This window comes from Trachymyrmex septentrionalis, unplaced genomic scaffold, assembly GCF_001594115.1.
Source record: "Trachymyrmex septentrionalis isolate Tsep2-gDNA-1 unplaced genomic scaffold, Tsep1.0 scaffold36, whole genome shotgun sequence".
In the NCBI taxonomy this organism is placed as follows: Eukaryota; Metazoa; Arthropoda; class Insecta; order Hymenoptera; family Formicidae; genus Trachymyrmex; species Trachymyrmex septentrionalis.
This window is the reverse complement of record NW_017305525.1, coordinates 1,781,114-1,794,222: the sequence shown is the minus strand read 5'-3', so window position 1 is coordinate 1,794,222 and position 13,109 is coordinate 1,781,114. Positions and strand designations below refer to the sequence as shown.

Genomic DNA, 13,109 nt, shown 5'->3' with positions numbered 1-13,109 from the left:
CCCCCCCCCCCCCCCGTCGCAACCCGCCGCGCGATATCTAAACCGTCACCGGCTTTTAGATCGTGGCCGCGCGCCGCGTATGCACCGCGTGCACTCGCAGCATCATCGCCGTCGACACCGCGACGCGACACGCCGCTCGTTCTCGTGGCCGGCCGTCACCATCGCCACCGGGTCGCCCTGCGCCGCGGATCGTGCACGTCGCCGACGACGACGAGCGAGGACGACGAGAACGACGACGACGGCGGCGGCCGCGGTGACGAACCGTCGGCAACGGCACGACGGCAGCGCGCGGTAGATCGCACGAGGACCGCTTTTCACGAGGGTGACGTTGGAGCGTGGACGTGGGTTCCTCTTTGAAGAAGAGACCAGGCATCGAGCTCGGTCGAGCGTGGGATTCGACTACAAGATCGAAGGATGCTGGCCCGCTGCCTAATCTTCGCAGGTAAGTCCTTCCTGCAGCGTCTCTTTTTTATTATCGCACGTTTTTCATTCACGGATCGATTCCTCCGTAGTGAATAAAATAGAAAAAAGGCAGTGGCATAAGCATTGAATCGTAAAAAGGATATCCGTTAGACTGATACTTGCGCGTTACTGGTTCGAATTCTATTCAAATTAACAGATTTTCTATTTCACTCTTTTCCTTAGAATAAAACTATATAAGAGTCTTATACAGTTTGATAGTGCAGACAGGAAATGAAGGATTTAGTTAAATAAGAGGAATGTTACTGGTGCAACCGACGCTCAAAGGGAAAAGTGAATTTAAACGACCGTCTGTTCGAACTTCTTCATTTCTACAGAATGTCGGATTATATTATGTGCATACTGATCCAGGGATTTTGCCCTTTTCACGATAACGCCGAGGAGCTCGTTCTTCGCTCTATTATACGTGATCGGAAATGTGCATTGATATCGCGTGATGGTTTGATCGTTACTCCGGCGATATCTCCGCTTATTTCAACAATGTGAGCTTTTCCGTGCAGCCTGTGTGCATATTTATTAATAAAATATGGCGAAGTCGTCGGTAAATAAATATTTTATGAACAAAATTTCGCGGAGCATGAAAATGCTCCGCTGCCATTGCGACAAGATGTCGCGTCGTTTTATTAGAAAAAAGAAAAAGAAAAAAAAAACAGTTTCCAAGTACCTCATATCGCGAATACCGTAAACATCGGAGTTCCGAGCTTAGTGCGAACCAAATTTTCATTTTGACTCTACGATTTGCCGTACACGTGACTCCTGAATAGTGCGTACCATAGTGAGTATCGTAAATTTCGCCCATACACTGTCCGCAGACTTGCATGTATTTTTGGAATCGTCGCATTTCGAACACGATAAATCTTAACGTAAAATTCGATATTTATATATGGAAAGAACCGTTTTGCTAGAGTATCTAAAAATTTAGCTGGATACTGATCTGAAAATAATTTTATTTATTGGAATCATCCAAATTTAATTAGATACACAATGCAGAACCCTCAAGCTAATTACTAGAATGTCAAATATGTCGCAGCACTATTCATTATGCTTAAATTTCCTACATAATTACTTGGGCGCGGTACAATAAAATTATTTTTAGATCAGAAACTATTATACTTAAACTTTCAGATATACTTATTTTAATGGCCCGACAAAATTACTTTTAGATTTGTATCTCATTTCAATTTTTAGACACTCCAGCGAAATTGTTCTTTTTATGTATCTCGATCGATGGAGCTCACAGCGAGCGTGACTCTCTCGTTTGACTTTTCGCTACTCGCACTTGTACGTTATATTAAAGTGTCCTAGATGTCTGAAAGGCTGCGTTATAATAAAAACGACTGTTCGCAGCGTGATATCACGGCTGCGACGTCGCAGCGTGTAATTGAAGCGATCGAAGTGTAAATTTGCTCGTGCGAAAGTTTCGCGCCGCGGCGGAACATCCGTACGCGTTATCGCGACGCCGGTTACCGCACGTCCATACTATTTTCCCGTGGAAACAATTTCAGTTGCAAACCGCCGCAACTTCCTGCGCGCGTGTAAACGCGCGTGTGACACGACGTGCGCGCGTGTTTCTCTCCCGCGTCTATAGTTGCGATGCGCTTCGAAAAGTTTCGCGTTGGAAACAAGATAGAACAGGGCGCGCAAGCACACCAACGCTTACGGAAAATCTAATTCCACGAAGCTGCACACTAACAAGTTCGTCCTGCGTAAAGGAAACCTTAGCGAGACTCGTGGATCTACTCAAATTTTATGAGGAACGTACGAGACTGTAATTAGATACGCGATTTATAGATGACTAAGAATGGAAAGATACTACAGGGAGAAAAGCTCTATTTAAAAACAATACTAATTCAATGATATAATGTTTTTTATGTAAAAGTTCCTTTCTAAATTAGCTCTCTTCTACATTTTTTTTTCATGTTTTCTAAATCCATGCCTTCTGTTTTCGATCGTCGATATAATGAATAATGAGATACAGTTAAGATATTTAAAGAGATTACAGTGCACGTTCATTTAAAGGAAAGCTCCTGATTAGTTGTGACTGTATTATCGTGACGTTATAAGTGAGAATAACATATTGAAGCTTTTTACATGCCATTTGTAAATAAAGAGAGAGAGAGAGAGAGAGAGAATTTGAATAAAACAAAATAATAAGATCGCTTTAAAGCGCTTATTAAAATAAGTCAAAGCTTTCCTTACCTTCCCCATCCCCCTCCCCTCCGACAGTAAATATAATCTATAATGTAAAAGACACATGAAATGAAAATACACATATAGGCTTTCAAATCTATTTTCACTTTATCTGTTTTTTACGGCTGTATTTGCTGACTGTCGGGGAGAAGGATGTAGGAGATAAGGAAAACTTCGACTCTCATTTTTACAAGTGTTTTAATTAAAACTATCTTATTATTTAGTTTCATCCAAAATCTCTTCATTTAAAAATAACAGGAAACTTTAACGTGTCATTCCCGCTTATGACGACGCAATTCAATATGGCCGCGGTGACTAATTAGGAACTCTATACGTGAAAAAGTGATAGATATAATAATAATGGTGAAAAAAAATCTCCTTTTTAAATATATGTGTAGCCACTTGATTCCGCTATTCGAAAAATATGAAGTATATGAATATTCAAAAACAGCCAGATGCGCGAATAATTCTCATCAATGTACATTTATCATTATGTTGTTTATACATTAAAATCAATGTATTATAGTATTACCGTAAACTGAAACTTTGCCCTGTTTAATATCGCGATACGGGAAAGAAAAAACATATTTTGCACGAAAATTATTCGCGTTGTAATATCGATCATTAAATTAGCTCGTTCGTCAGCCGTACTCGCTAGCGTACTCGAAATTATTTAGGTCAACGAAAAATCGTGCTGCCATGAGAGCGTATAAAAAGCTCCAATCTCCGCGCTCTCATTTATCTCGCTTAAGGCCGTTAATTAATCGCGAAAGTCAACTGTACCGTCCGTCTCTTTAATAACTCCCTTAATGATACATAAAGACGATAAACTCGAGACGTGTACAAGGAAGAACTATCAATTACGAACTTCTCGACGTCTTCCTGCTGTACGTTTGTCTGGCGGCGAATGTAATCATCTTTCAGACAGCTGAGGGCCTGCAGAAAAGAAGAAGAGCCGATAACGATCGGCAACGCATCTTGAGATTCTTCTCGTTAATGTTCCTGCTTTCTTTCGCCTCCGCGCAGAAAGCTTTATGTAGTTTCCTAAAGGAGCTCGCTACTGTCGTTGTCGCCACTGCTGCCGCTGCCACTGCCATCGTTTTACCCCCCCCCCCCTCGTTCCGCACTAATTGCGGACAATCCTGGACTTGAAATCTCTCGAATCCGGGAAAGCCTTTAATCTCGACTGCCGTGCTTTAACGATGTCGCCCGTGTTTCGTAGAACGAAACGTTCTGAAATTTAAGCGCTAAGGAGGGTGGAAGAGCTACCCTTAATAAGACTCCTCTCCTTCCTATATCAGATAACGTCCTTTTCTTTATCCTTCTCGCTCCCGATCTTCTCGCGCCAATCCAAATTGGGAATCCATATCAATTATTAATCATATTTTCGGATTAAGTAAATATTTTCAAAAACTTCGCCCATTTTGAGTCCCGCGCGTACACGTATTAATTGTACTCCATTTTGCAGATACAATAATAGAAATATTAAAAATTATTTTAAATCCTTAATCCTCTGCAGAAAACAATTTTAAATATATCGTCTCACTTATTCGGTTGATCATCATCAGAGCTTATTATCAAAGCTGAGGAATTGACATCCTCAAAACGTATTTGTCTTTAGGCATTCTAGATATCAAATGTGTGACATAAGTACAGCAACCTATAGTAGGAGAATTAGTCTTACATGTGCCGTTACTGTTCAATGACGGTACTGCGAGGAAGTGCCCTGGATGCAGAAATAAATTTTGCGGGGAGGAAGAGAATAAAAAAGGATGTAGGATAACAAGTATTTTAATTACGCACTAAAAGAGTATCAGTTAATTAAAAGCATCCTATGAGCATAAGTAAATTCTCTAAATTCTTTGGAGTGGGACCTCACTCTGAAGAGTGAAAATTGAGCCAGGCTTGAAAAAGAGTGACTCGATTTCCAATCTTTAAGAGTAAGATTTCACTCTTCGATGTAAGATTCACTCTAAATGTTTTAGAGAGTAGCGAAATAAATATACCTCACATCGAAGAGGTCATCAGCGATATTGATTTGTAGCTGTTGTTGCAGTTGACACTTATGCTATTTTAATCTACTCTTCATGCTTTATATATATAATTTGACGTACTTCTCTCTATACACGAGAGATCTAAATCTAATAAAATAAATAAATACAATATACATAGGTGAAATAACCTTTTCAATTTTTTTAGTTGGTTATAATCAACTAAAAAGACTACTTTATCTACGTTATATTATATTTATATAGATTTAGGCCCCTCGGCGTATAGAGAGTAGTACATCAAATTAACGGGAACTTTTTAAAAATTAGTTGTAAGTTAAAGATTAATTAAAGCAAAATTATAAAGCCATTTGACCAACTTTACATTATTGACAGTTCTCTTTAATAACGCATGGAATAATACAGCTCTTAATAATGTGATATAAAACACTTGATATCTGCAACGGAAACTTTAATAGCCGAGTCGAAAACTTAACATAGCAATTAAGAACGTAGAAACTACTGGATGAGATATGTTAAAGTGTAGAAAGTGAAATCCTGAAAGTCAAAAGTTTGGATAAAGGAAACGTAAACATTAATCTTTAAGATCAATATTTTCAAAATGCAACAGTTATTTTAATAATAAGTTGGAAATTTAAAAAGATCAATTATTAAAAAGTTCAATAAAAAAGGAAACTTCTCTGTTTAAAAACAATTTCCATTTAATTGAGAACAATTTTCTTAATATTAAAGCTAGAAATTTTTTTTTTTTTTAATTCTATTTTTTTACTTTAAAAGTTCGAAAGTTTTATTGAAACTAATTATATAGGAAACACAAACATTGAAACTATTGATCTCTATCATCTTATCTAGCCAACCGTAACTTTTTTAAAAGGTGAAATTAACTGTTAACATCAATATAACTTCAGCATTTCGGAAATTCGGGAAGCTATATTCCTATTACTTTAACTGTGCTTTTAACATGATCGTACTTTTCGGCGCTGCAATAAACGCGCGATATTCGCTTCCGAGGTGACGTATTCAAAGCGCGGTCGCTGAAATGCGCGAGCGGACATACGTGCTGGATGATGAAACTTGCTAATTATTTCTCACTCGGAAACACCGGAAAGGCATGCCTGCAACAGTGTGTGAATTTTCCACTGCACCGCTATTCAATCTGAAGCTGATATTTTTTCCACATTCGTTCTAGACGCTCACCATTAATCTTTTGCATTCCGTCAAATTGTTTTAAAAAATATAATTTATTTTTGACATACAAAATAATGTAACAGTACATGAAAAAAATGGACATTCTCTTGTCATGTACATATTATGACGCTTTGTAAAGGATTTGACACAAGCGAAATAAAAATTTATGATTTACTCTATAAAAAAATATATATATTTACTATATTTTCATGACGACGGTATCTTCATGCCAAGTTAATAACTTATTTTTACGAAATTGGATATGTATTTAAATTTATACTGAAATATTTAAGGATATATATACATATTTTTTCAAAATAATAAAAGAGTTCCAGATTATTCTATTATAAATCGCGTTTAAAACAATACAAAAAATTTAGTAACAGTTTATCATTTGGATACAAAATTATTTTAATAAGAAGTAATTTTTTTTTCTGCTCTAATAAAGAGAAATATATATATATGGAAACATTATTATAAAATAATGACAAAAATGTCACTTTGTTAAATATAAGTATTCCAGATTTACGAAAAGTTACGTTGCAGTGCAGAAATTAGTTATAGATAAACAAATATTTATTTATTGTATAACTAATCCCTAATGAATCATAATAAAACCTTGTATAAATCGTTGAATATTTGAATATTTAAACTTTTAAGTATTTGTACGAGAAAAAAGTAAAACTTGCGTCATTGTACTTTCAATTATACAACAATCAAAATATTATAGTTTATAAGAATAAAAATATTACAGCAATAAATAATATAAATAAATAATAAAAAAATGTTATTCAATAAAAATAGGATGAATATAAACATAACTTTTATATGTACATAATTTATTTAAAGTATAAATATTAAACACTTACAAAAATAGGTGCAATACATCCTTAAGCACTAAGATATTACAATTAGATTAATAATTCTTCTCTAACTTTTCGTAACTTCATTGATCCATTGTTTTCCTGTAAAATTATCTCTCAAAAAAGTTAATGAGATTCATTACACAAAAATTATATATACTGTAAAGTTTTATTTTACGATTACACGTGGAAATTTCTCATTTAACTTCGATTTTGATCGTCGGTAACAAAAATGACTATCGAAATCGAAGCCGGCTATGTCGATCGACGAGCGTACGCCCGCGGCTGAAAGAGATGTGGAGCTTTTTCGCCGGTACGTTCTCCGATTAGGTGAATAACATGGGCCGACGTGACGGGCCTACGCATCCCAATGGGCTCGAATCCCGGCACCGGATTGAATAATTTATTCGTTATGAATATAAACTCGGGGAAACTGATTCGTATCGCCGTGAGACCGGCGTCGCATGAGTCTAGGTCGAAGCACGAAGTGATGATAGAGCAAAGGGAGAGGTGAGTTCGAAAGTTGCTAACTACGAATCCTCCAATTTCTCTACAACTTATGACGTTCGTTCTATTCGTGTGCTGCTTCTCTATTTCTCTCTCTCTCTCTCTCTCTCTCTCTCTCTCTCTCTCTTTCCTCTTCTTCCTCTCTCTTTCATTTTCCTTTATCTTCCGTTACCACTCGATACGCGCCCTGGCTTTCAGAGTGAGAATCGAACAGAGCTTTCAATCTCACAGCTGCCGCTTACGTTCCGCGATCTCGTATGCGTTATTGGAATGCCAGAAGCGCGAAGAAGAGCTTCAGTGACTGATATAGGCGGAAATGATGATACATATACGTGACGGATGTATACGATTCGTTTGTAATCGTGAATAAAAGGTGCTTAGATTGAAAAGGGCACAAATACTACAATCGTTTGCCTGACACTTTTCAAGCAGTAATATTACTCGATTTCCTCAAGCGATATTAATATCTTATATTGTGTCACTTATAATCAAATGAAATATCTGTACTAAGTGTGTTAATCTGAAATACATATACTTCTCTCAAAATTGTTTCTCCATTTATATAAAAATATAAAAAATGTAAAAAAATATAATTTGTATTATGCCTTTTAATTTAATATTACATATTTTCAGTTAAAAAAAACTTTTTTCTCAGTTTTTTTTATTTCTTCAAGTTTAATCTCCTTGCGTTTTAATAATAGATTCCAAACTCTTGGCATTGTGCCGATAAGTTTCTTCATCTCATTTCAAAGACTTGGGTTTAACCTTGCTTAATTTATATGAAAACATATACTGTTTTCATTCTCATTTTATTAGTCGTCATTCATCATGATATCCAAATGGTGTTTAGTACAAAATTGGAAATTAATGAGAAAGATTTTTTATTATAATTTGATATTTCATAAATAAAAAATAAAATTGTTGGCAAAATCACAGTACGTGCTGAAACCTTTAAACTACTAAACTCACGTGAAAAATTAAAAATTAATTATTGTATGTAAGGTACTTGAGCCGAATAAGGCCCACCTAATTTATTTTATTTCTTTTTAATTTCATTTATAGGGATATTGAAATAAACTAAGTGAGAAACAAATTCATTTCATTTCATTTATATCCAAAGATAAAATATATTGTTTATATAAAATATGTGTAAATGAACGAACAAAAATTTTGTTAAAAACTCTGATATTAGATATTATTACATACAAATATAATAAAAAGTAAATTAAAAATAATAAAGTAAGTAGACATTTTCTTCCTAAATCAGTTTTAAAACGATTATTGATTATAGAAAGGAAATTCCTCAGGACTTACTCTACTCTCAAATATTACAATTATCTTTAATTTTGTTTATAATTAACTTTTTAATCTTTGGAAATTTCTAGCAATTCGAATGCAATTTCTTAAAAGATAGTAGCATTAAAAATCGTTATTTTCTGGCATAAACTCCACACAAACAAATAATAATAACTATAATAATAATCACACAAGTGGGTCTTATTTAATTCTAACAGTGTTTAAAAAAAATATTTATACTTACTTCAAAAAATTGATTTACTAATTATTTTCCAGTTAGGAAGTTGAATAATATTATAATGAATTATGAAATATTGTATATTGGTAAATTTTGCAGCGGATTATTATAAAAATGGTTCATACTAACCTCATACACACAAGTTTTTGTTATATTAAACAAACGTGTTGCTAGCGATTCCAATTCTTTAATCTTTTTTTATCTACTTCCTATGACACATCTTTTAAGCATATACTGCAAACGTAAAGCGATTTTAAAATAATAAATTTAAAAGTGGGTCTTATTTAGTGCCTGGGCCTTATTCGGCTCAAGTACCTTATAATTTATATGTATTATAACGTTTTTTCACATAAATTCATAATAATTTGCTTGCAAGTCAAATGTACTATTGATTATCATCGACAAAAAATTATTAATCATTATTTACTCCGTTGAAGACAAAAGGAAGTGGTAAATAATGTATCAAGGGAAGAAACGAGAATTTACTTAGCGGTGCGAATTTTGGAAACATTGTGAGACGGCATGTTCGGTACGGAATTACCGTGAGCAAGTGGAAAAGTGATTAAGATGCATCATGCCGCATAGTCCGGTGCGGTAATTCAACGTTTGGCCGTTTCTTAGCCCCAAACTTTTACGCGAACATTTACAATTGAAATTACTCTGTCGTCGTCGGTGGATTATTTCAGACTGTGCCCGAACTATAGTTGGTACTCTTACTCTTCTTTCCCGTGAAATTCGCTTTGAGAGGATTTTGTCCCGAGTCATAATGAAATCGCCGTCTCCCTCCTATCTCTCTATTCGTCCTGCCTCCACTTCTCTCCCTTGTACGACATGACGCCACCACCGGTTTTCTTTATTACCTCACCCCCCCTGCCGTTCCTCGGCTTGATCGTTTGCTGGATGACACTCACAAACACGAGAAGAGCTCTGAGCTCGGAAATAATCGCCGGTGGTGGTCGACAACGCAAATTTAATAACTCGTCTTTCAACATTCGATTCTCTACGAGTAAGCGCTCGTGGATTACTGTGAAAACGCGAAGGAAGAAACGAGCTAGGGGATCGCAACTTGCAGAACGAAATCATTGAAAGCGATCAGTTTTATCGCAGCTTTATCACGATCAAACTTTTGGGATCACGTTCGGATACCTTTCGCGGTGCACTTAACATCCGCAACAAACTTGTGGCAATTTAAAATAGATGGACAAATACAAGTTTTCCTTCGATTTACGAGATCGATGTTACCTCATTTCTGTTATGCAATTTTTTTATAAATTACTTCTAGTAATTAAATATAAAAAAACAACTACTCTTCTTTTAAATTTTATATATATTATTTTATATATAATATTTTATATTGTAAATTACATATATTATTTTGTGTGTATATATTTCTTCTGTAAATAAATTATTTTTTCTTAAATTATTATAATATTTTGTAAATTTGATTTATATTTATTATATATATTTATGTATAATAATAGAAAGTTTTTTTTTTTATTTACATTTCCGGCCAACTCTCACTACATATCGTAATCGACATTTTATAATGTCATTAATAAACGGCCTTTTACGATGTTATTAAAAATCAATCTTCAAAAATATACACATTACATTTTTTATGCAAACACAAGCTCATCCCTCAATACAGATTTCTGCAAAATCTCGAAAAATAATTCGAGCCCAAGCGAATTGAACTGCAAACAAAGAGCCGACAGTTTTTCATATCGCGCAAACAAAAACCGACGGCGACGAATTTCGAATGTATTGAAATTTGCATGTATACGTTGCGATTTATACGGGATCGTAAATTAAAGCTCACGAAGCGGTTTCATGCATGGCCGGAACATTCTCGACATCGTTCGATACCGTCAGAGAGACCTCATTGAACCGGAATTCTTCCCCCGTGACGAATCATCAATTGGCTCCCCTTTAAACCCTTCGCGTCTTTAAACGCGCGCGCCAGTTGGCACTACGAGTGGACCGATCGTTTACCTTCGTTCATTGAGATCGCTTTTCATCGACGCAACAAAAGATGCGTAGCGCTCACCTCCTGCGTACTCGATAGCATGTTTCTCAATAGATAGACTAAAGTGCGATTTATAAGACGAACAAAAAAGGAATAAGAAGATATTTTTAAAAGCAGGGATAGAATGATTTTGTTATAGTATTTCCAGCTAAAGATACAGATGTGAAAATAACTTTATTCGATCGTTAAAATAATTCTGTAGGATGCTCAAGCATGATGAGCCTGCTGTAAAATGTATTTTGAATATTCAAGCAATCAATTTGAGCGTTCTACAGAATTATTTCGATCTAACAAAATTACTTTCAGATCTGTGTTGGTCTGTATCTATAGCTAAACTTTAGATATTTCACCCAAAGTGCTTCTTTCAAGGCACCTACTGGTGAAATGATCATGCACTAAAACAATAAATAGTTGTAATTATCAGTTGTAGTTATAAATATATAGTTGGTATCGAAGAAACTATAATTAATTTGTAGTTTCCTCGATACTAACTATATATTTATTTGGTAGAATTATAAGTGTAATTATTATATTGCTAACATTGAAATAGTAACTACAAAAACAAGAGCTTGTAATTTTAATTATTTTACCACGCAATTATGTGTAACCGTAAATACCAAACACTTTTCTCTCAGCTTGTGGATTATCATGTTAAAACATATTGTTATTATTTTTTTCATTATTTCTTCGCATAGCTTTTCGAAATTGTTTATTTAAATTATATTTAAAGAAATTAATAAAATGTAAAAGCGATAACAAAACAAATCATGTGCTCGTCGTATTCGTATTTTGTTAAAAGCGCTGATTTAAACTCCAGTCTCGATTACGAACGAATGAAATTTTCCTCGATCGTACGCAAGCGAACGTAGTTAAGATGTAACATCCATAATGCGGACAAATTTGCATGGCAATGAATCTATTATACCCATAACGGCATCGTTCGACCGTGATATCAGGCGAGCTGGTGCAAAGAAAACGTAGATACGCATGCGGAATTAAAAGCATCGGCGCTGGAACGTTGGAACGCTGTAACGTGCTCGAACGTTCAGTTATCAGTTATTTTTTACGCGTTCATAACTTGCTCAACATTTCTAGAACAGTGATAGAGTAGTAGGACGAGCCGCGCTTTGCAAATTTAAATATAATTATGAAAGATGCAAATTTTTATGCAAACGATAGTTTCCGTATTAACACATGACGCTAATTAACTTACCTTTCATTTGTAATAGAAGTGACTGCACCGCAGTGTCATTGATGACTCGAGAGCGGCATAGCGATATAGAATTTAATATGTACACATGCTATATTTAGTAACTCCCTTTAGTGGCAAAATTAGCCCACGCGCACATCGAGTGTTACGCCGTTAACTGCTGAATTATTCCAGGATAAACGTGTTTACATACGTTTAGTTGTACAGCATGCGCTAACGCCGTAGGGATACTTTAAACGCGTCGGTGAATCGACGTGTCATCTATCTGCGCGCGTTTAATCGAGGATTGGAAATACCAGCAGCCGATCAGCTTACTGCCGGTTAAATATTTACGCCGGTGTGACACAAAGATATCTACTAAAAAGAACGATTGCAATACCTTTGTTGAAAGAATTATATACGATTTCAGAATGATAATACATACTGAAGGAAAAGTTTCTGAGATATTTGTGACTATATATAACTATATATTATATAATTATGATTATTACCTACTATAATGTTAGTGTTAAATAATTTTATATATATATATATATATACATACATATACAGTTTTATCAACAAATATACATAGTGGACATAAAAAATGATTATAAATTAAAATTACCATAAGATATTGCTATAAATTATTACTACAAAATGTTACTATTAAAATAATTGCAATAATTATAATTTAACAATAATGAATATGGCCTAAAATTAATTATAAGTCATAGTTAAGTTATACTAATTGCATAGTGCAATAACATGAAATAACTGTAATTTATAATTATTTTCGGTATGTTAATTATACAGATATGTTGATAAAACTATACACATATTTACATTATAGTTATTATTACTAATATAATATTATATATGCAATAATAACCATGATAGTTCAATAATTATAATCTTGAATTTTTCTCCCAGTGAAGGTGCTCTAGATTTAACAGACAGTGAATTTGTCTTATGCAAAATTTGAAATAAAGTTTTGACTTTTCACAACTTTTAAATCTCAATATGCTTGATGTCACAGTTTTAAATTATAGCGTCAAGAAAATCTTGAAATTATTTCAGATATCTGCATTTATTTTGATTAGTAATTATAAGCGGATTGAGA

At 34.5% G+C, this 13,109-nt stretch overlaps 1 protein-coding gene across 1 annotated transcript in view; it reads left to right on the top strand.

Annotated features, from left to right (window-relative positions):
* The first annotated feature begins 340 nt into the window (after positions 1 to 340).
* Positions 341 to 13,109, top strand: part of LOC108750339 (Down syndrome cell adhesion molecule-like protein Dscam2) — a 144,295-nt gene continuing 131,526 nt past the window's right edge. Inside the window, exon 1 of the mRNA XM_018489728.1 lies at positions 341 to 442. Within this exon, the coding sequence (XP_018345230.1) occupies positions 415 to 442 (28 nt within the window). The 5' untranslated portion in view covers positions 341 to 414. The remainder of the gene's footprint in view (positions 443 to 13,109) is intronic.